The sequence below is a fragment of the Nerophis lumbriciformis genome, linkage group LG29 (genome assembly GCF_033978685.3).
Source record: "Nerophis lumbriciformis linkage group LG29, RoL_Nlum_v2.1, whole genome shotgun sequence".
NCBI lineage: Eukaryota > Metazoa > Chordata > Actinopteri > Syngnathiformes > Syngnathidae > Nerophis > Nerophis lumbriciformis.
The window spans coordinates 34985431-35009849 of record NC_084576.2 but is presented as its reverse complement, the minus strand read 5'-3'; the positions used below and the strand labels follow the sequence as shown (position 1 = coordinate 35009849).

Below are 24419 nucleotides of genomic sequence, written 5' to 3'. Positions count from 1 at the left end.
GACCTAACGTATGTGTATATATATATATATATATATATATATATATATATATATATATATATATATATATATATATATATATATATGAAAAGAAACACAGTACTTTCTGTAGTTTTGGGAACATTTATTTAGCAAAAACTGTAAAAACAAAATAATTTGGCAGACAAATATAAGTACAAAAACATCAATGACATGATATTATATATTTGTATTGAATTGATTACGTGGACCCCGATTTAAACAAGTTGAAAAACGTATTCGGAATATGTACTGAACTGTGCAATCTACTAATAAAAGTTTCAATCAATCAATCAATCAAAACTTCAAAGAAAAAGCTTTAAGAACACAATCCGATTCAGATTCAGATTTATTGGCCAAGTGTATTTAACGCACACGGAATTGTGCTGCAATTGGTTTCATTCATTTATGACAACGTCGAATACAGACTGCATTTCCCATGATTCTTAAAAACCGGAAGCAGGAAGTTATTTATACCGCGGAGTGTTTCGTTTTTACTTTATTTAATTGTTTCAACATTTCAAACTTTATTATTAAGGAAAGTTTAGTTCGAAAGTCTTGGTCGGGTTTTGTAACGACGGATGGTTGCATATTATATTTGTATGATATAAATTATTAGTGTATAGCTCGTGCTGTAGTAACACCATGACATAGATGGTCACCTTGTCCGTTGTGTATTAAATATAAACAACAGTTCCGGTTTGTGATCACGTGACCACGGATGTCTCGTGGCTCTACCGGAAGTCCCGGAAGTGTCGTTGTAGTCAACTTCCTTGTCCTGACTGCTCCCGCCACTGCGGACTTCTTGGAAACTCTTTTTTTTTTCCTTCTTTAAAGCAGCCTTTTCCTTATGTCGGACCTTCTTTAAACTCTTTTTTTTCCTTATGTCGGTCCTTCTTTAAACTCTTTTTTTCCTTATGTCGGTCCTTCTTTAAAGCTGCTGCGGCGACAACTCTGCGGGGGCTCGTTGGAAAAGTTGAGTATTTCTTTTAAGTTTATTAGTCAATATAGTGATTGTGACAACACATGTATATGCACACTTGTTTTAAGTTTATTAGTCAATATGACAACACATGTATATGCTCGGTGGCGAGCGTCTTAAAGTTGATCGGCAAAACAACAAGCAAACAAATGAGTTTGTGTAAAGTGTAAAGTAGATATTTGTTGGTACTTTGGGGTGAATGTGAGGATGAATCCTGTCAAACTTGCTTGGTTTAGGCCTTTTTGGGCCTGTTTTTGTTGGCCAACTTCATATTTCAAAATAAAATATATTCATTTTTTTTAATGTTTTATTTTTTATTTTTGTCCTGTCCAGCTTCTCAGGCAAATCATATACCGTATTTTCCGCACCATAAGGCGCCCTGGGTTATAAGCCGCGCCTTCAATGAACGGCATATTTCAAAACTTTGTCCACCTATAAGCCGCCCCGTGTTGTAAGCCGCATCTAACTGCGCTAAAGGAATGTCAAAAAAACAGTCAGATAGGTCAGTCAAACTTTAATAATATATTAAAACCAGCGTGATGTGGGCGCGCATGGAATCGTATATCAACATGGACGAAGCTGCGTGAAAAAAGCCACCCGGCCTCTTCGCGTAAACTTAAACTTACCTTAACCACTCGCTCATCTTTTCTTCATCCATCCATCCCTTCGAGTTAGCTTTTATGATGACGCCGGCTGGAAAGGTCTCTTTTGGCAAGGTCTTCCTTTTGAATATCACCATGGGTGGAAGTTTCTGGCCATTAGCATGGCAAGCTAGAACCACAGTGAAGGATGACTTCTCATTCCCTGTGGTGCGAATATTCACCGTACGTGCTCCCGTTGTATCCACAGTGCGGTTCACAGGAATATCAGTTGCTGTGAAATAGTAATCCGTGTGCGGATGGAGAGATTGCGTCTTTTCATGAACCGGATCCCTGTCGTTTAGTAGGAGCCATTTTGTGGTCTTTACAGATGTAAACACACAAAGGAAATGATAATATCCGCGCGCTTTTTCTTCTTCTACGCGGGCGGGTGGTTGCTTACAGTAGAAGAAGAAGCGCTTCCTGTTCTATGGGGGCGGGTGCTTACCTTGGCTGTTGCTTGCGTAGAAGAAGAAGCGCTTCCTGTTCTATGGGGGCGGGTGCTTACCTTGGCGGTTGCTTGCGTAGAAGAAGAAGCGCTTCCTGTTCTACCGGGAAAAAAGATGGCAGCTGTTTACCGTAGTTACGAGACCGAAACTTTATGAAAATGAATCTTAATATTAATCCATATATAAAGCGCACCGGGTTATAAGGCGAACTGTCAGCTTTTGAGAAAATTTGTGGTTTTTAGGTGCGCCTTATAGTGCGGAAAATACGGTACTCAATATATAATATATATAATATAATCAATATATAATCAATACCTTGCCCTTATGTGGGCTATACCGAGGATGTCGTTGTGGCTTGTGCAGCCCTTTGAGACACTTGTGATTTAGGGCTATATAAATAAACATTGATTGATTGATTGATTGATATAGTAGATGTAGATGCCCATATTGGCTGTTCACATTGACTTTACAAAAGAGAAGTGTAGGATACTTCTCTTGTTGCCTTATTTGTATTTGACTTTATTAAATGTATTTATGTTATCATTTGGTGCAGCCGGGCCGGAGCAGGAGGGGATAGAAAGAGAACAAAAAGCAAGACAGAGGGGGAAATTGTGGGGACAAGAGGGGGATTAGACAGAGAGACAAAAACAACAACAATAGAGCAACATCAGCAAATAGGATAAGTACAAATATGATGGTAAAAGTGATAGCAAAGAAGCAGTTAGCGAAATAAATAATAATACAGAAATGACAATGAGCATTATTACACTACAAATGGATCAATACAAATACCAATAGAAATAACGCTATTGATAATGAACAATACCAATATTTTACCTTTATTATCAACAATACAGTTGTTCAAATGCAACAATACATATATATAATGATAACTAAAGATACTAAAGAATGCAGAAAAATGGAGGGAGAGAAAGAGAAGCAACCTACATTAACCTTGTAGATTGTTATAGTATTAATAGGTTAAGCTTTGACAGTGTGCCATGTGTTATACCCAGTTTACCCTAGGGCAGGGGTCGGCAACCCGCGGCTCTAGAGTCAAAAGTCAACATTGATGGAAGGAGGCTACTTTGTAGTGATGAGAAGAACAAGGTGGATGAGTTGGTTGACATAAACCTTGTTTCCACAGCAACATGAGTTTACGAGAGATCAGCGAGAACGTGAAGTTGGCCCGTGAATATGCTCTGCTGGGAAACTACAACTCCGCCAGTGTTCTCTACCAAGGCTTGTTGGAACAAATCAAGAAATATGTGTGCACCACACGAGACGGCAGTCTTCAGCAGAGATGGCAGAAGGTAAATGTGCTGTGAATATCAGCTGATGGCATCCAGTCTCTTTTAAAGGGGAACTGCAATTGTGTCTATTGTTCAGTCCTATTGTTTTTTTTTTTGCATTCTAAAGATAAGAAAATGCTTGAAAGATGCGGCTAGCCATGCAGCTAATGGGAGTAATCCATTCTGCCTCTAAATCACCCTAAAAATGCTTCCAAAAACCACCAATAATATACCGTATTTTTCCAACTATCCTTCCATTTTCTCAAAAATGGACAGTGCCCTAACCTAACCTGGTGCGTTATGTACCGAATAATTCTGGTTGTGCTTACCGACTTCGAAGCAATTTTATTTGGTACATGGTGTAATGATAAGTGTGATCAGTAGATGGCAGTCACACATAAGAGATGCGCGTAGACTGCAATATGACGGCAGTAAACTTTAAATGTTCCATTGAAAACAAAGAACATTACACACGGCACTCAAAAATCTGTCAAAATGTTTTGGTATGACTTTGAAGCCGCACCGCTTGATGGATAGTCGGCCCATTACGGCTACTGTAGTCAGAGATACAAGTATTACTATGGTGTGTGCAAAATGGCACCCATTAGCAGACATATTACCTGGCGTTTTGTTTCACAATATTATGCAAAAGCAACTTTTCTTACCTTCTGGTACCTGCTGATCTGTATTTGGGATCTGCATAAGTCCTGAAAATTTCCGTATACCGTATTTTCCGCACCATAAGGCGCCCTGGGTTATAAGCCGCGCCTTCAATGAACGGCATATTTCAAAACTTTGTCCACCTATAAGACGCCCCGTGTTATAAGCCGCATCTAACTGCGCTAAAGGAATGTCAAAAAAACAGTCAGATAGGTCAGTCAAATTTAATAATATATTAAAAACCAGCGTGATGTGGGCGCGCACGGAGTCGTATATCAACATGGACGGAGCTGCGTGAAAAAAGCCACCCGGCCTCTTCGTGTAAACTTACCTTAACCACTCGCTCATCTTTTCTTCATCCATCCCTTCGAGTTAGCTTTTATGATGACGCCGGCTGGAAAGGTCTCTTTTGGCAAGGTCTTCCTTTTGAATATCACCATGGGTGGAAGTTTCTGGCCATTAGCATGGCAAGCTAGAACCACAGTGAAGGATGACTTCTCATTCCCTGTGGTGCGAATATTCACCGTACGTGCTCCCGTTGTATCCACAGTGCGGTTCACAGGAATATCAAAAGTCAGTGGAACCTCGTCCATGTTGATAATGTTCTCTGGCCGGATCTTTTTTTCAGCTATCTTGTTTTTACAATATGCACGGAAAGTAGCCAGCTTTTCTTGAAAGTCTTTAGGCAGTTGCTGTGAAATAGTAGTCCGTGTGCGGATGGAGAGATTGCGTCTTTTCATGAACCGGAAACCTGTCGCTTAGTAGGAGCCATTTTGTGGTCTTTACAGATGTAAACACACAAAGGAAATGAAACGTAATATCCACGCGCTTCTTCTTCTTCTACGCGGGCGGGTGGTTGCTTACAGTAGAAGAAGAAGCGCTTCCTGTTCTATGGGGGCGGGTGCTTACCTTGGCGGTTGCTTGCGTAGAAGAAGAAGCACTTCCTCTTCTACGGGGAAAAAAGATGGCGGCTGTTTACCGTAGTTGCGAGACCGAAACTTTATGAAAATGAATCTTAATATTAATCCATATATAAAGCGCACCGGGTTATAAGGCGCACTGTCAGCTTTTGAGAAAATTTGTGGTTTTTAGGTGCGCCTTATAGTGCGGAAAATACGGTATATCTATATACTTACAGAATACATGTAATATATACATGTATCTATATACTTATAGCATACATGTAATATATGAATTTATATTATTATGTTTTGTCAACTTGTACTGCTTTGTCATTGCCTGAAATAAATAAATAAATGGAAAAAAAATGAATGAATATATACATATATCTACCGTATTTTTCGGAGTATAAGTCGCACCGGAGTATAAGTCGCACATGCCGAAAATGCATAATAAAGAAGGAAAAAAACATATATAAATCGCACTGGAGCCTGGCCAAACTATGAAAAAAACTGCGACTTATAGTCCAAAAAATACGGTATACACTTATAGCATGCATGTAATATATACATATATCTATATACTTATAGCATGCATGTAATATATACATATATCTATACACTTATAGCATGCATGAAATATATACATATATCTATATACTTATAGCATGCATGTAATATATACATGTATTTATATACTTATAGCATGCATGTAATATATACATATATCTATATACCGGTACTTATAGCATACATGTGATATATACATGTATTTATATACTTATAGCATACATGTAATATATATATATATATATATATATATATATATATATATATATATATAGTGTGTGGATGTGAGTGTGAATGTTGTCTGTCTATCTGTGTTGGCCCTGCGATGAGGTGGCGACTTGTCCAGGGTGTACCCCGCCTTCCGCCCGATTGTAGCTGAGATAGGCTCCAGCGCCCCCGCGACCCCAAAGGGAATAAGCGGTAGAAAATGGATGGATGGATATATATATATATATATATATATATACTTATAGCATGTATAAACAATTTTGCCGCATCTTACAAGCATTTTTGTAACTTCAGAATGTACCAAAAAAAATCATCTGTATTCTTGTCTCTCGTAATGATTATGCACACTAGGCAAACTTCCTAAAAAAGTGCAGTTCCTCTTTTAATGTCAGTGCTAGTGCTAATGCTAATGCTAATGATGGCCTCCAGCTGTGGCAGGAAGTGAGTGAGGAGAACCGACAGGTTCAGGTGATCATGTCCACCCTGGAAGGCTTCCAGCTGGACGCGGCGGGGCCCGTTAAACCAATGGACCCCGAGGATTTTGAAATTCGGCCTGTTCATGTAGAACCCAGGTATGTTCCTGTAAGAACCCAGGTATGTTCCTGTAGAACCCAGGTATGATCCTGTAGAACCCAGGTATGGAAGCTGCAGGATCCCTCTTTGGGTTTGAGGATATTTTGATGCAATGCAAACACTGCAGACTATGTGCTCCAAAACATATATAAGTCGCACTGGAGTATAAGTCACATTTTTTGGGGAAATGTATTTGATAAAAGCCAACAGCAAGAATAGACATTTGAAAGGCAATTTAAAATAAATAAACAGGCTGAATAAGTGTACGTTATATGAGGCATAAATAACCAACTGGTATGTTAACGTAACATATTATGGTAAGAGTCATTCAAATAACTATAACATATAGAACATGCTATACGTTTACCAAACAATCTGTCACTCCTAATCGCTAAATCCCATGAAATCTTATACGTCTAGTCTCTTACGTCAATGAGATCAATAATATTATTTGATATTTTACGCTAATGTCTTAATAATTTCACACATAAGTCGCTCCTGAGTATAAGTCGCACCCCCGGCCAAACTATGAAAAAAACTGCGACTTATAGTCCGAAAAATACGGTAACTGTATAGACATCACCATATAGTAGGGGTGTAACGGTACACAAAAATTTCGGTTCGGTGCGTACCTCGGTTTAGAGGTCACGGTTCGGTTCATTTTCAGTACAGTAAGAAAACAACAAAATATACATTTTTGGGTTATTTATTTACCAAATTTGCAAAATCTTCCACCATAAATATTGTTCTTAGTGTAATATTTGATGTGAAGTAATGGGAACCTTGGATAGGTCAATAATTCATAATAACATTGATTTTGATTCAATATTATGTTTTGAGCAATGACAGTTTGAAAGAAAAAAAAAACAGCTTTGTTTTATTAGTCAACATTGCAACTTTTTCTAAATTACATTTGACCTTTAAGCTTTTTTATTTCACTTTTGTTATGTTTTTGTTTATTTTAATAGTATTTTTAGAATGTGCCGTGGGCCTTTAAAACATTAGCTGTGGGCCGCAAATGGCCTCCTTTTGACACCCCTGCTATAGATAATAAAAAATTAAACGTGATAAATCAATGGATAAAAAGCAGAGCCTGGCGACGCATGCACGTTTATCATAACTCTCTCTCTCTCTCTGTCTCTGCCCCTCCCTCACCAATGCTGCTGTTTGTTTTGTTTTTAACCCCTTCTTAACCCTGAACGTACATTGAAAATACACGCAACCCTAACTCAAAATGCCGGACATTTGAGGCATTTAAGAAACTCCGCCCTGACAGCTCCACAAAAGAGGACATGTCCGGTGAAAAGAGGACGTATGGTCAGTCTATCCTAGCCCGTTAGCTGCTAGCATGCCGTGTGTTGTGCCTCGGTGTGCATTGTTTACACAACGTGCGTTACGCTACTTAATATGTCCGTGTGGAAACTCGTTCGGTACACCTCCGAACCGAACCGGAACCCCCGTACCGAAACAAATACACGTACCGTTATACCCCTACCATATAGTCATTTTTCTTCAAACTATAGATACACACAAAATGAAACAATAGAGCGTATTTTTGACTTTTTGTATCTACGCAAAGGAGTTCCTGTTCCCTCTTTTTGGCACTGACACCTTTTTTGTTAGTTTAGCTTCCATTGTGCTCCGTCCATCTATGCCAGGGGGTGGCCACACTTTTTCTGCAGGCGAGCTACTTTTCAATGTAGCAAGCGGAGGGGATCATTCATATATATCATTTATATTCATTTATTTATGAAAGAGAGGTTAACATGTTTCATGATAATACAAGCATGTTTCTTTCATGAAGACAAGAATATAAGTTGATGACTTGCATTGATAGGAATCAGACAGTAGTGATGATAACCTCCACATTTTACAATGGAGGAGACAAAAAGTCCTCCTTTCTGTCCAATACCACATGAAAGTTTGTCCAGCTTCCATACTACTTTTTATGCACTTTACAAGAAATACAAACTCCCTAGCTTGCTAGCTTTCTGAGACTCTTATTTTGTTAGCGCAGGCAGGATGGAGCAGTGCTTTTATTGTGAAGACAGGAACTGTGCAGTCAATCTTCAGAGTTTTGGCGCGAGAGTCTGTTGAAATAAAAAGTGTATCTGGCCTTCCTGTCGGTCGTTTTTTCTTAATAATGACCTGGCAGCAGCCAGCGTCATCTCACAAGACCCTCGGGTGCCCTGAATGTCAACAAGTGACCAAAGTCCCGTCTTGGTGAAGATTGATGATCACTCATTTTTAGATCTATTTATTTATGCCTGGCTGGTGATGGACTGACACACCCTCCACCATCCACCCCTGGTCTATGCTATATTGTTGACATCAATGCGCTTTTCGGCTCTGCGCCGTAAAGTTTCTTCAGGTGACGTATAGCAGTTAGAGTGGCCCCATCCCAGACATTCAAATGAACAATAGAGAAGGATATCAAAGGATAGACATTTTTATGTCACACTACAATATATATGGTAATATCACACAGCACAAGCTGCGTGTGTGTGCGTGTGCGTGTGCGTGCGTGTGTGTGTGTTAGAGATGCGCGGATAGGCAATTATTTCATCCGCAACCGCATCAGAAAGTCGTCAACCATCCGCCATCCACCCGATGTAACATTTGATCAGAACCGCACCCGCCCGTTGTTATATATCTAATATAGACGATGCAAGGCATTAGTGAGGTTATAAAGCTTTTGCCTGTTAAAGAAAGGAGACTGATCCAATGCAGCACAGACATTCGCGTGCCACGCTGTCACGACCCAGACGCACACCAGTGCGCAATCATATGGGAGCCGCGCTGAGCGCACCTCCAAGCGCGTCTCGCTGCCGGCGACGGCCGGGTATATGGGCCCGACGCTCCAGCGCCATCCATTTTCAGGGCTAGTTGATTCGGCAGGTGGGTTGTTACACACTCCTTAGCGGGTTCCGACTTCCATGGCCACCGTCCTGCTGTCTATATCAACCAGGGTGAGCCCCACCCCTTTCGTGAGCGCACTGCGCGCGGAGTGACCCCTGTTACGCGCCCCCGGCAACAGGGGTGGCGGGCAGGTAAGCTGCGCGGGCGGAGCGCGCGGAGTGACCCCTGTTACGAGCCCCCGGCCACGGGGGTGGCGGGCAGGTAAGCTGCTTACCTGCTGCGCGTGACGCCGGCCGCGGCGAAGGCGGACGAGGCGGGGTGTCGGTGCGGTGGGCGCGGTGGTGACCCTGGACGTGCGTCGGGCCCTTCTCGCGGATCGCCTCAGCTACGGCTCCCGGTGGGGCCCTCTCGGGGGAAGGGGCCTCGGTCCCAGACCCCGGCGAGGCGTCCCTTCTCCGCTCTGTAAAAGTGTCCATCTCTTTTTTTTTTTTTTTCTGTTGTGGCATATGCTGCAGGTGCCTGCTCGTTTTTCCTATGTGGGTAACAACATTTAACTATGTATATATATTTCCCAATTGGTTTAACTGCCACCCGCCTGAATCTATTTAAAATCTAATTTTTTTTTATTTCAACCGCCCGACCCGACCCGACCCGCGGATAAAATCTAATTTTTTTAAATTTCATCCGCCCGATCCGCGGATAATCCGCAGACTCCGCTGTTGTGCCCGCAAACCGCGCATCTCTAGTGTGTGTCAATGACCACCAAGCACAGAGCTGTAAACCTAGTGGACACTACTTGTTAGTACAAGCAAGCAATGTGCTCCTTGGTTGGTGATGAGAGGCTTGATAAAAGACTAAATGTACATCTTGAGAAAGGTAAGTTGGCAGCACCGTGGTTGTTTAATTTGATGTCTATGTCCCATCAGGCCACCTGCAAACCCTTACAAAGACAACAAGCCCGCCAACAACCGCCTCAGCGTAGCAGTGAGGGCCCAGCAAAGGCAGTCACCTCGCGGGGGCAACGGGGACAGAAAAAAGCCCCCCAAGGGCAAAGAAAAAAAAGAAACAAAAGAGGCTGCTGGCAAAGCAAAGGACGATAAGGTAAAGTTTTGACTCAACACACCACTCTGGTCAAATGTTGGACTCTTGGGAAAGAACTAGACTGCGTACTTTCTATTCTCTCTAAAAATGTCCATTTCTTTTGAGAAGCTGAGATCATAATACTGTCTGTGCTGTGGAGGTACTTTAATAGATCCCACAAATACCCGCCAACAGCCATCTACAAAATACTATCTGTGATGTGGAGGTACTTTAATAGATCCCACAAATACCCGCCAACAGCCATCTACAAAACGGGCAACATTAAGAGGACAGTTCTCTCCAAGGAGAGAAAATGCAGCTCTCGCTGTTCTTTGCAGAAGTGAAGAGTCTCCAAACAGCAGTACACTTTCCAAAAACACCAGAATAAGATGCTAGAGTTGTTGCTACCGTATTTTCCGCACCATAAGCCGCCCTGGGTTATAAGCCGCGCCTTCAATGAACGGCATATTTCAAAACTTTGTCCACCTATAAGCCGCCCCGTGTTATAAGCCGCATCTAACTGCGCTAAAGGAATGTCAAAAAAACAGTCAGATAGGTCAGTCAAACTTTAATAATATATTAAAAACCAGCGTGATGTGGGCGCGCATGGAGTCGTATATCAACATGGACGGAGCTGCGTGAAAAAAGCCACCCGGCCTCTTCGCGTAAACTTACCTTAACCACTCGCTCATCTTTTCTTCATCCATCCATCCCTTCGAGTTAGCTTTTATGATGACGCCGGCTGGAAAGGTCTCTTTTGGCAAGGTCTTCCTTTTGAATATCACCATGGGTGGAAGTTTCTGGCCATTAGCATGGCAAGCTAGAACCACAGTGAAGGATGACTTCTCATTCCCTGTGGTGCGAATATTCACCGTACGTGCTCCCGTTGTATACACAGTGCGGTTCACAGGAATATCAAAAGTCAGTGGAACCTCGTCCATGTTGATAATGTTCTCTGCCCGGATCTTTTTTTCAGCTATCTTGTTTTTACAATATGCACGGAAAGTAGCCAGCTTTTCTTGAAAGTCTTTAGGCAGTTGCTGTGAAATAGTAGTCCGTGTGCGGATGGAGAGATTGCGTCTTTTCATGAACCGGAAACCTGTCGCTTAGTAGGAGCCATTTTGTGGTCTTTACAGATGTAAACACACAAAGGAAATGAAACGTAATATCCGCGCGCTTCTTTTTCTTCTATGGGGGCGGGTGGTTGCTTACAGTAGAAGAAGAAGCGCTTCCTTTTCTATGGGGGCGGGTGCTTACCTTGGCGGTTGCTTGCGTAGAAGAAGAAGCACTTCCTCTTCTACGGGGAAAAAAGATGGCAGCTGTTTACCGTAGTTGCGAGACCGAAACTTTATGAAAATGAATCTTAATATTAATCCATATATAAAGCGCACCGGGTTAAAAGCCGCACTGTCAGCTTTTGAGTAAATTTGTGGTTTTTAGGTGCGGCTAATAGTGCGGAAAATACGGTAATCATAGTTTGTTCAGTTGACTCAAAATTATTCACAGATAAATGCAATTTGTCTTCATGAATAAGTGTACAGACAAACAATTTTTACGTTTTTATTACCATGACTGAACAATTACTTTGCTTTGATAAAATGTTTTTAAACATTATGCTTTTTTTTTAAACAGCTCAACACAAAAAGGACATGAATGCTTTTAATAATGAGAATTTAAAAAATAATTACCTGCAGTGCGTCCGTGTCCTGCCAGATTTTGTATTTAATAGGAATACAGAATGTGTATTCCGTATACAGAATTGGTATTCCTGCTGTAGGAGCACTTGCATTCAAAGGAGAGGAGCTACAATTCTATGTTTTAAATATCAGTTTTGCACATCAATAATACAAAATGTGTATTGTTAGGATCATGGTTTGATTGTTATACTATTATTACTACCTGATTAATGCTTCTTATGTTTTGTACATCACATGTTGTACAAGTTAATGCTATTCATATCTCCACATAACAATGTTTTTTTGTATATTTATTAATACATTGTAATATTCAGCCTTTTAGTTTTAGTTTTGCTGTTCTGTTGTGTTTTGTAGAGCAAAGGTGAAGGCCAGGAAAAGGAAGTGAAAAGGTTTGACGGAGCAGGATATGACAAAGACCTGGTGGAGGCCCTGGAGAGAGATATTATATCTCAGAATCCAAACGTTAAATGGTATGTCTTCATATCTTTGGGATTTGGTTTCTGGTTAGGAGTCAATAACATCACAATCCTGTCCTTTCATCTGCTCAACACCCAGCCCAACCTTTTTGTATTTCATCCTATGCAGCAGTCTTTCTTAACCTGAGGGTCTATTGTTGGGCTGTGAACCCCGCCCCCAAAAAGGCTGCCAAAAAGTACCGTATTTTACAGACTATAGGGCGCACTGGATTCAATTCAGGTCTTTTTTCATACAAAAGGCGCATTAAAGGGGTTTAGATTATTTTCTAAATGTAAAAGACTTCCTTGTGGTCTACATAACATGTGATGGTGCTTCTTTGCTCAAAATGTTGCATAGATGATGTTTTACACATCATCTTCAACTCACTTTCTGACAGTCTCTTCAGGATGCACCGTTTTGTGGGCGCTCTTATTTACGTGCCTCCACTTGGACAGCGTCATCTTTGTTGTAGCGGTGTAGCGTGCAAGGACGGGAGTGGAAGAAGTGGCAAAAGATGGCGCTAACTGTTTTAATGACATTCACACTTCAATCAATAACGGAGCAGCATCTCCTCATCCGTGGCTCACTAGTGCAACAACAACACCCGAAATGTGTCCCGTGACCGGAACTCTCTAATAACTAAAGTTCCTTGGGTGAATAATGTCAACTCACTACACCGGTATGTTTTAGTGCTTTCATGGTGAGTTTACTGACAGATATAAGTAGGAACTTTACACTACTTTATATTAAAAATGGCAACAGTGGAGGATGAATGTCACATAACAGGAAGATAGAGAACAAGAAGAAGCTTGTTGACTACGCGTCGGCACGGATTTTGCAAATTTTCAGGACTTATGCAGATCCCAAATACAGATCAGCATGTACCAGAAGGTAAGAAAAGTTGGTTTTGAATAATATTGCGAAACAAAACGCTGGATAATATGTCTGCTAATGGGTGCCATTTTGCGGTCCTTATACACACACCATAATAATACTCCTATGTTTAATGCGCCGACAATCCATCAAGCGGTGTGGCTTCATAGCTTATCGAAGATGTACTAAAACATTTTGACAGATTTTTGAGCGCTGTGTGTAATGTTCTATATTCTCAATGGAACATTTGAAGTTGTGGTGTTGTTTACTGCCATCATATTGCAGTCTACATGTATCTCTTATGTGTGATTGCCATCTACTGGTCACACTTATCATTACACCATGTACCAAATAAAATTGCTTCGAGGTCAGTAAGCACAACCAGAATTATTCCGTACATTAGGCGCACCGGGTTTTAAGGCGCACTGTCCAATTTTGAGGAAATGAAAGGAATTTAAGTGCGCTTTATCTGTTTCTCAGCTGTGGTCTGTACGTGTCGTTGTAATACACCACATGTGGCATTGATGACCATATCAAACAGAAGACGTCTGTAGCTAAAGTCATACAGAAGTTTCTTAAGCGCCAAAATTATGACTAAAGTGGTGAAACTGTATTTTTTTCCTTTTGCACTTAAATTTTATCGACAATTTAAGAAAAATGAATATTATTTATTTAGGTAAAATGTATTTATTATTGTATAAGTGTAAGTGATTAGTTTTTATTTTTGTGTTCAACCTGACCAAAGACTTGATAAAAATGTTTGGGATCAACACATGGTTTCATATCATTTGACAAAGTTGTGAACTTTAAGTAGGTTAGATCAAATGATTGAATATGATTACTATCAAGTGTGAGATTACTAATTGAGTATTAAAAAGGTTCAGAACCAGTGTTTGTGTTATGGACTGTAGTTGTACCATATCGCCATTTCCCCTACCTTTTAGATTAACATTTTATACAGAAAAAAGCTCCATTCTACCTTGGAGTTATTGAGTTATTGTATTTTTCAGGGACGACATTGCGGACCTGGGTGACGCAAAGAAGCTCCTCAAAGAAGCAGTGGTGTTGCCAATGTGGATGCCAGCGTTTTTCAAAGGCATCCGCAGACCGTGGAAGGTATTTTGGAGATGAGTGTGTCAAGTGTTGTATGCAAGGCATGTTCCTGACATGTCTCACTCCAGGGAGTGCTCATGGTGGGCCCACCTGGCACAGGGAAAACACTCTTAGCAAAGGCCGTCGCCACCGAATGCAGGACCACGTTCTTCAACGTCTCCTCCTCCACTCTCACCTCCAAGTATCGAGGAGAGTCTGAAAAATTGGTGCGACTGCTGTTTGAAATGGTAAGACTTTCCACCGAGTCACTGCTTTTCAAAGTCCAATGATTGTATGATTACAAGGTTACAGGTTTTTGCTACACAACTTGTCTCTCGGCTAATTGTTGCTAGGAAAAATGTGGGTTACTGTCAGGTTCAAACACTGATGACATTTATTAAACAGACAAGAAGCAAGGAATCATGCAGAGACAGAGGTTTTTTGATTGATTGATTGAAACTTTTATTAGTAGATTGCACAGTGAAGTACATATTCCGTACAATTGACCACTAAATGGTAACACCCCAATAAGTTTTTCCACTTGTTTAAGTCGGGGTCCACTTTCATGATACAGATATATACTATCATCATAATACAGTCATCACACAAGATAATCATCAGAGTATAGACATTGAATTATTTACAATGACTCATGAGGAGAGACGTATTGGGCTGTACTCTGTTACAGTGGCTGCAATGAAAGGGGTCTGAATACTTTCTGTGCTCAGTGTAAGCAGAAATATGACTCAAGTCAGAAATGCCAGCAAAGCCCAAAAACATGGCCGTTAAATAAAAGTGAATATCTAGTTTTCTTTGCAGCAAACCTACTTTTCCTAGAGACCATGCTACAGTTTGTCTCCACCACAACCTTTGTCCCTTTTGCAGGCTCGCTTTTATGCCCCCACAACCATCTTCATCGATGAGATCGACTCCATGTGCAGTCGCAGGGGAACCTCAGAGGAACATGAGGCCAGTCGGAGGGTGAAGGCGGAGCTACTGGTGCAGATGGATGGTAGAGCAACAAAATACTCAACGTGCCAAGTTCAACCTAGAAACTATGAACCCAGATGTGTTTTCCACGTAGGTGTCGGTGGAGCGTCAGAAAACGAGGACCCTTCCAAAATGGTGATGGTGCTGGCTGCCACCAACTTCCCCTGGGACATAGACGAGGCTCTGAGAAGACGTCTGGAAAAGAGGATCTACATTCCTCTTCCTTCTGGTACATCTCTTCTTAATCATGCTCCTAGATGTTTGAGATGACTACATGATGAATACGAGTACAGTACAATACTGTATATATTTTATTTTTTTACAATAATACCCTGACAACCGTTTAGTACCACCCTCTGTTAACCAGAGAATGTGGATCCCCAGCTGGGTAATCCCACTAGACCCCTTCAACACAAATGAGTATTTGCTACCTCAGCTTGACATTCCGATCATTCCTGCTCCTTTCATTTCTTACTGAGCCCCAGTAAACCAGAAGTAATCCTGATGGAATTATTATTAATCGGAGGCCGTGCTGTGGTACTATTCAGGAACTAACTGGCCTCCACTTTTTGAGTTTGTCAAATGTGCTGATTAATCATTTTATGTGCCTGACTGTACGAGCTAGACATAAATGCTAATGAAAACTTTTTGACAGACAAAAAGTGCTTGTGCTAAAGCACACATCTCATTGTGCAAAATGTGAATGTTTTAAAGTGAGCAAAATGTGTCTTGAATTCTTCCAGAGCAGGCAGGACCCCCACCCACACATTCCACATGCAGCTTGTGATGTATTATTTTCATTGTCTGTGCACCAAATCATTTATATTAGTAAATAATATAATGGAAATGACTGCTGTTATGTGAGTTTTATCATTTGAATGAATTTTGAGATATTTTCTGTCCATTCTCCATCCAAACCTTCCTTCAAAACAACTCCAACGGGGTCAGGGGGTGTTTGACATGGAACTAATGTGGCTCATGTGAGCAGGGTCCTGTGGAAACACACTTGATTGTAAATGATATTGATGTTGGGGAGTCAAACACCTTTAGTTTTATGTATGATTGCAGCATTCATTTCCCTGAGTCGGTTTTTGTTTGAATAATTGTTTCTAAGTTATCACAAAAACTTTGTGTTACATTTGAGTGTCCGGTGAGAAGCAAAAGCTGTCTTTGAAACCTACCAAGAAGAAGGCTCGTAAAACTCCATTGTGTAGGGGGGGAAGCAACATGAAGGTGTTCGGTTTTCTTTCATGTATGGTAATCAACAGAAAGATATTGTTCTAACTCAAGGACTTCAAAGCGGAGAGAAGGCAGGATCTGCCCAATTTCCAGGCGACTTCCTTTTTCAACTGTTTTACGAACCTCTTTTTGAACTCGTTTACGACCTTTTCTGTGAAGAGTTTACGACCTTTTCTTTTGAACTGTTCTGTAACTAGTGATGGGTCCGGCAACACCGATGCATCGGCGCATGCGTCGAGCTCATAGAGCAAAACCCTGTGTCGGTGCGCGTACCGCTTTTAGAAAGTCACGTGACCGATCATGAGCTGTTTTGGTCACGTGACCGATACGCCAACTGTGTCGCACTGACGCCTCCTCTGTGCCCTGTGAGCGGCTCTTTTCTACAGCCGGAGAAATAATAACTAAGAAGAGAAATCGTCTAAAATGTAATACGTTGAAAAACTTTTTTTTTTTTTTTTTTTATAAAAATGTGTAAAAAAATAAAATTAAAACAATTCCCAGTCCACAATCATCCACAACACGTTCTCTTAGATTTCCATGTTATGATACATGTTCACATTATTTATTGACTGTATCTAAAAAAGATACAAATATATTTTTATTTAAATGAAGATATGAAATAATCTTAAATGAAATACAATGACTTGGTTTATATTATTGTATATACTAGGGCAGGGGTCACCAACGCGGTGCCCGCGGTCACCAGGTCGCCCGTAAGGACCAGATCAGTCGCCCGCTGGCCTGTTCTAAAAATAGCTCAAAGAGCAGCACTTACCAGTGAGCTGCCTCTATTTTTTAAATGTTATTTATTTACTAGCAAGCTGGTCTCGCTTTGCTCGACATTTTTAATTCTAAAAGAGACAAAACTCAAATAGAATTTGAAAATCCAAGAAAATATTTTAAAGACTTGGTCTTCACTTGGAATAAGCGGTAGAAAATGGATGGATGGATGGGTCTTCACTTGTTTAAATACATTCATTTATTTTTTACTTTGCTTCTTATTACTTTTAGAAATACAATTTTAGAGAAAAAATACAACCTTAAAAATGATTTTAGGATTTTTAAACAAATATATCTTTTTACCTTTTAAATGTCTTCCTCTTCTTTCCTGACAATTTAAATCAATGTTCAAGTAAATTTATTTATTTTTTTATTGTAAAGAATAATAATTATTTTAGCTTCTGGTTTTTCGACGAAGAATATTTGTGAAATATTTCTTCAAACTTACTATGATTAAAATTTAAAAAAAATTATTCTGGCAAATCTAGAAAATCTGTAGAATCAAATTGAAATCTTATTTTAAAGTATTTTGAATTTATTTTAAAATTGTTGCTCTGGAAAATCTAGAAGAAATACTGATTTGTCTTTGTTAGAAATATAGCTTGGTCCAATTTGTTAAATATTCTAACAAAGTGCAGATTGGATTTTAACCAATTTAAAACATGTCATCAAAATTCTAAAATGTATCTTAATCAGGAAAAATTACTAATGATGTTCCATAAATTCTTTTTTTAATTTTTTCAAAAAGATTCAAATTAGCTAGTTTTTCTCTTCTTTTTGTCGGTTGAATTTTGAATTTTAAAGAGTCGAAATTGAAGATAAACTATGTTTCAAAATTTTATTTTAATTTTTTTCGTGTTTTCTCCTCTTTTAAACCGTTCAATTAAGTGTTTTTTTCATCATTTATTCTCTACAAAAAACCTTCCGTAAAAGGAAAAAAAAATGTACGACTGAATGAGACAGAAATACCCATTTTTTTATATATATAAATGTATTTATTTAGCTATTCTTGTTTAAATCACACTTACGTGTAACTTACAAATGACAATATATTTATTTATTTAAGTGTGTATCAAACTGGTAGCCCTTTGCATTAATCAGTACCCAAGAAGTAGTTTTTGGTTTCAAAAAGGTTGGTGACCCCTGTACTAGGGCATCAAATCAGTGTCAGTTGAGTCGGTCCATAGGTTGCCTGTAGGGATTTTTAATGTCCAGCAGATGTCAGTATTTAGTGACACAGTATCGACACAGTATCAATACAGTTTTGCAATGTGTCGAAACGCTTCATGACGCCTCATCAACCCATCACTATCTGTAACCAAAGGCAATGCTGTTCACGACCCACATCCCTCTGGAAGCAGCTGTGGTCATGTGGTCGGAGAAAGTCAAATAAAGAAGGAGGAGTGCCATCTTTCGCCAGAGCGTGGGTGACACTGTAAGAGGTCGACACTTTTCTCCTCAATTGAGTCCAAATTGAATTCTGTCTCTGTTTGATTCTTTGCCTCTTGTCTTGTTTAATAGATGTCGGCAGTTTTGACAGTTTTGCTCAAGCACATCTATCTTCTTTTTCATTTCCTGACATGAACATTTCTTTTGTTGTTATTGTAGCCTGTGTTCACTTCTCGTTTGAGCATTGGAACGAGCTCGCTGCAGGTGCCAAAAGGGAAAATAACTTACAAACGTGGAATATTCTTACACATATATTGTTCTTTCAGGCTCAGGGCGGGTGGAGCTGCTGCGGATTAACCTGAAGGAGTTGGAGCTGGCCAGTGATGTGGATTTGGACAAGATCGCTGAGCAGATGGAAGGTTACTCAGGAGCTGATATCACTAATGTGTGCAGGTCAGATTCTTACAGACGCACAAACTACAACATGATTCACACACCAAGCTTCTCAGGAGGGCTGGGCGATATGGCCTTTTATTAATATGTTTAGTCCATGTCACCATACACCATATATATGTGAATATGTTTAGTCCATGTCACCATACACCATATATACCGTATTTTCCGCACCATAAGGCGCCCTGGGTTATAAGCCGCGCCTTCAATGAACGGCATATTTCAAAACTTTGTCCACCTATAAGCCGCCCCGTGTTATAAGCCGCATCTAACTGCGCTAAAGGAATGTCAAAAAAACAGTCAGATAGGTCAGTCAAACTTTAATAATATATTAAAAACCAGCGTGATGTGGGCGCGCATGGAGTCGTATATCAACATGGACGGAGCTGCGTGAAAAAAGCCACCGGCCTCTTCGCGTAAACTTAAACTTACCTTAACCACTCGCTCATCTTTTCTTCATCCATCCCTTCGAGTTAGCTTTTATGATGACGCCGGCTGGAAAGGTCTCTTTTGGCAAGGTCTTCCTTTTGAATATCACCATGGGTGGAAGTTTCTGGCCATTAGCATGGCAAGCTAGAACCACAGTGAAGGATGACTTCTCATTCCCTGTGGTGCGAATATTCACCGTACGTGCTCCCGTTGTATCCACAGTGCGGTTCACAGGAATATCAAAAGTCAGTGGAACCTCGTCCATGTTGATAATGTTCTCTGGCCGGATCTTTTTTTCAGCTATCTTGTTTTTACAATATGCACGGAAAGTAGCCAGCTTTTCTTGAAAGTCTTTAGGCAGTTGCTGTGAAATAGTAGTCCGTGTGCGGATGGAGAGATTGCGTCTTTTCATGAACCGGAAACCTGTCGCTTAGTAGGAGCCATTTTGTGGTCTTTACAGATGTAAACACACAAATGAAATGAAACGCAATATCCGGGGGCTTCTTCTTCTACGGGGGCGGGTGGTTGCTTACAGTAGAAGAAGAAGCGCTTCCTGTTCTATGGGGGCGGGTGCTTACCTTGGCGGTTGCTTGCGTAGAAGAAGAAGCACTTCCTCTTCTACGGGGAAAAAAGATGGCGGCTGTTTACCGTAGTTGCGAGACCGAAACTTTATGAAAATGAATCTTAATATTAATCCATATATAAAGCGCACCGGGTTATAAGCCGCACTGTCAGCTTTTGAGTAAATTTGTGGTTTTTAGGTGCGGCTAATAGTGCGGAAAATACGGTATGTGGATATTTAGCCTTAGTCTTGAATGAACACTTGATGCATATAATGAGAGCAGTATGATGATTCTATGTGTCTACATTAAAACATTTTTCTTCATACTGCATTAATATATGCTACTTTTAAACTTCCATGCAGAGAGGGAAATCACAAGTAAAAGTGTATTTATTAAAGAGTTATTAAGCAGTGGCACAAACATTCATGTCATTTCCAAAACAGAAAGTGCAAGATTGTCAGAGACATTTTAAAACAAGCTATTAGTGCACTTTTGTGCATGATGTCACTAAGATGACATATCAAAACAACACTAAATTAAAGTGCACTTTTTGTACAGAACACCAAATAAAGTGCACTTTTGTGCATGATGTCACTAAGATGACATTTCAATAAGATTCAAATAAAAATGAGCTGCATAATAGGAAATCTAATCCTTCACTATGTGGTAGGTTCCTGCGGACGTTATCTCCTTCTGTTGTTGACTATTTGTTTCATACGGTGTTGATGTGGAAATGGTTGCTAGGGCATTTTGTGGGTGTGACACCAGCCAGAGATGTTGACATGCAGAGTTTCAAGCACTCTTCATTCTCTAGTGCAGGGGTCGGCAACCCGCGGCTCTAGAGCCGCATGTGGCTCTTTAGCGCCGCCCTAGTGGCTCTCTGGAGCTTTTTAAAAAATGTATGAAAAATGGAAAAAGATGAGGGGAAAAAAATCTATTTTTTTGTGTTAATATGGTTTGTGTAGGAGGACAAACATGACACAAACCTCCCTAATTGTTACAAAGCACACTGTTTATATTAAACATGCTTCACTGATTCCAGTATTTGGCGAGCGCCGTTTTGTCCTACTAATTTTGGCGGTCCTTGAACTCACCGTAGTTTGTTTACATGAATAAGTTTCTCCAACTTTCTAGGATGTGTTTTATGCCACTTCTTTTCCTGTCTGATTTTGTCCACCAAACTTTTAACGATGTGCATGAAAGGTGAGTTTTGTTGATGTTATTGACTTGTGTGGAGTGCTAATCAGACATATTTGGTCACTGCATGACTGCGAGCTAATCGATGCTAACATGCTATTTAGGCTAGCTATATGTACATATTGCATCATTATGCCTCATTTGTAGCTATATTTGAGCTCATTTAGTTTCCTTTAAGTCATATTAATTCAATTTATATCTCATGACACACTATCTGTATGTAATATGGCTTTTCATTTTTTGCGGCTCCAGACAGATTTGTTTTTGTATTTTTGGTCCAATATGGCTCTTTCAACATTTTGGGTTGCCGACCCCTGCTCTAGTGGGTGACTTTTCAAATGATGCTACAAATTAGCAGTGCTGCTACTTTTTGTAGCAACACTTTTGCTGCATACTTGACATATTACGGTTATCTGTTCATCATCTTCCCGCTTGAAGCCAAACCACCACCAGACGATGGACCATCTGCTGTTTTTCTTGGGAATTAATTCTTCCTTCATTTGTTACCAGATTGGCACCTTCCTTCTCTCGTATTACCACTCGCACCACAGCGCTAGCATCACAGCTAACGTTACCATGTCGCTACCTGTCTGCTTGGCGAGGGCGTGTGACGTTGCACGCGTGACAGTATGTGACGTATGTAAGAAGGTGCGCATGTTTGGGACGGCGTGGCGCTGCTGGGAGAGTGGCCGTGCCAGCAACCTGAGGGTTCCTGGTTCAATCCCCACTTTCTTCCAACCTCGTCATGTTTGTTGTGTCCTTGAGCAAGACACTTCACCCTTGCTCCTGATGGCTGGTGGTTAGGGCCTTGCATGGCCATCAGTGTGTGAATGGGTGAATGTGGAAATAGTGTCAAAGCGCTTTGAGTACCTTGAAGGTAGAAAAGTGCTCTACAAATATAACCCATTTATTTATTAGGGCCCGCATGGTCCTTATGTCCCATTGCATAAGGACTCCCTGTGGGAGTCCTTATGCAATGGGACATAAGGACCTATTGAATTTCTAAGGTTTTATTATTATTATTATTAGGGCCCGCAATGGCCCATTGCAAAAGGACTCCCGAAGGGAGTCCTTATGCAATGGGACATAAGGACCTATTGTTATTGTAACGTTTTATTATTCTTTATTCTTCCGCCGCCACAACAAACTGTAATTTGACCCACTTAACATGCTTCAAAACTCACCATATTTGACCCACACATCAGGACCTGCGAAAATTACCTTTTTTAAAAAAAAAACCGAACCCCAAAACTCAAAATTGCGCTCTAGCGCCCCCTAGGAAAAAATAAAACTAGACTGCCTATATCTCCCACTACGAAGATCGGAGAGACATGAAACAAAAACCTGTATGTAGGTTTGACTTAGACCTAGTTTTCATAATTGTATATCCTCGGGCAAAAATCAACAGGAAGTTGGCAATTCCCCCTTCAAGACAAAAAAGTACTAAAAACAGTCACTTTTGCCTCTTTGAGCTGTACATGCTTCAAAACTCACCGAACTGAACGCACACATCAGGACTGGCAAAAATTGCGATCTAATAAAGAAACCTAACCCCAAATTTAAAAATTGCGCTCTACAGCAATTTTTGAATAAAACGTAGAAAAAACTGCTCCTCGGAAGAAAAAAACTACAAAACTGCCTGTAACTCCCACTGGGAAGGTCGGAGAGACATGAAACAAAAACCTCTATGTAGGTCTCACTTAGACCTACATTTCATAAATTGACAACCCCCAGCAAAAATCAACAGGAAGTTTGCTATTCCCCCTTCAAAACAATTTTTTTGTAAAAACCGGTCACCTTCCTTCAAAAACGAACTCCTCTGAGCGCGTTTGTCGTTTCGCCTTCAAACTAACACAGGAGAGAGATTGAACCCTTGTGATTAAAACTACAGAAGCGTGTTTTAATACCTGCTCCGGTTTTGATTTTATAACCCTTCAAAGACCCGCTGCGCTGATGCTGCTGCGGTGCTGTTTTTTTAAGATGGCTGCTTAAAAGCAGGAAGCACCAACGTGCCCACACAATGCAGACAAGGTAGGTACACTTGACAAAAGTCTTGGGACACTTCAGACTAAAAGTAGACAAAAGTATTGGGACACTTAGGACTATCACTGGACAAAAGTATTGGGACAGTTAGGACTAGCACCTGCCAAATACGCGGGCCCGACCAATGCTGCTTGCAGCTTTAATTATTATTATTGTTATTATTTCCCATACCCAGTCCAGAGTAGGACCGAGTGGAATCCAGATGATGAACTGGGATCATCACCAGTTGAAAGAACATGTTAATACTGTTGCTGACTAAGTGAAATGTCAGATTTCAACATAAAAGAGTGATTTTTGTGACACCGCAGGGATGCTTCCCTCATGGCCATGAGGCGACGAATCGAAGGGCTCACGCCGGAGGAAATCCGCAACATCCCCCGGGATGAGATGCACATGCCCACCACCATGGAGGACTTTGAAGCCGCCTTGAGGAAAGTTTCCAAGTCGGTGTCTGCAGCCGACCTGGAGAAGTACGAGAAGTGGATCGAGGAGTTTGGGTCGTGTTAAAAGGGCCGAGACATCAAGGTAACTCTTGCGGGGCGAACTGTAATGGTGGCTAAATTGTCACAGAGATGAGAGCACACACACACACACACTAACCACAGAAGCCTGACTTATATTCCTGTGCCTTCAATCCAACTTTGTGTATCTAGGACACACTAAAAGGTCATTCTTTTTAGAGCACTTTGCTTTTATATTGAAAACTGTGTGCTTATTATAACCAACGGATGCATAAAAATCATAGTAAAAAAGTATATTTCTATAAATAAAGTCAACTTTGACCTGATTGTATGTGTAAATATCTGAGCAGCATGTAGACCAACTTAGTACCGCATACCTGCCTCCAAATAAATCAACAATCAAAAGGGAGTACAGATTTCCATCCTTTCTTTTGTCATTTTGCTCCTACAAATAAATCTGGATTAAACAGAGTGAGATCTGAGTACGCAAGGAGCCTAGATCTTCCTAC

General features: G+C 40.5%; 1 protein-coding gene across 1 annotated transcript; it reads left to right on the top strand.

Moving 5' to 3' along the window:
• The first annotated feature begins 749 nt into the window (after positions 1-749).
• Positions 750-24319, top strand: katna1 (katanin p60 (ATPase containing) subunit A 1). The gene is made up of 11 exons (XM_061924420.2): positions 750-993; positions 3235-3400; positions 6166-6308; positions 10095-10269; positions 12300-12415; positions 14285-14390; positions 14456-14614; positions 15252-15378; positions 15451-15585; positions 19091-19217; positions 23758-24319. The coding sequence occupies exons 2-11, from the start codon at positions 3239-3241 to the stop codon at positions 23954-23956; spliced, it is 1449 nt and encodes a 482-aa protein (XP_061780404.1). The 5' UTR covers positions 750-993; positions 3235-3238; the 3' UTR covers positions 23957-24319.
• The last annotated feature ends 100 nt before the right edge of the window (positions 24320-24419 follow it).

Bases quoted from the DNA above. Each gene is read 5' to 3' on its own strand.
- katna1 (XM_061924420.2), top strand. From the start codon at position 3,239: ATGAGTTTACGAGAGATCAGCGAGAACGTGAAGTTGGCCCGTGAATAT. The intron at 3,401-6,165 runs GTAAATGTGCTG...GATGGCCTCCAG, and splicing joins TTCAGCAGAGATGGCAGAAG to CTGTGGCAGGAAGTGAGTGA. The intron at 10,270-12,299 runs GTAAAGTTTTGA...TGTGTTTTGTAG, and splicing joins GCAAAGCAAAGGACGATAAG to AGCAAAGGTGAAGGCCAGGA.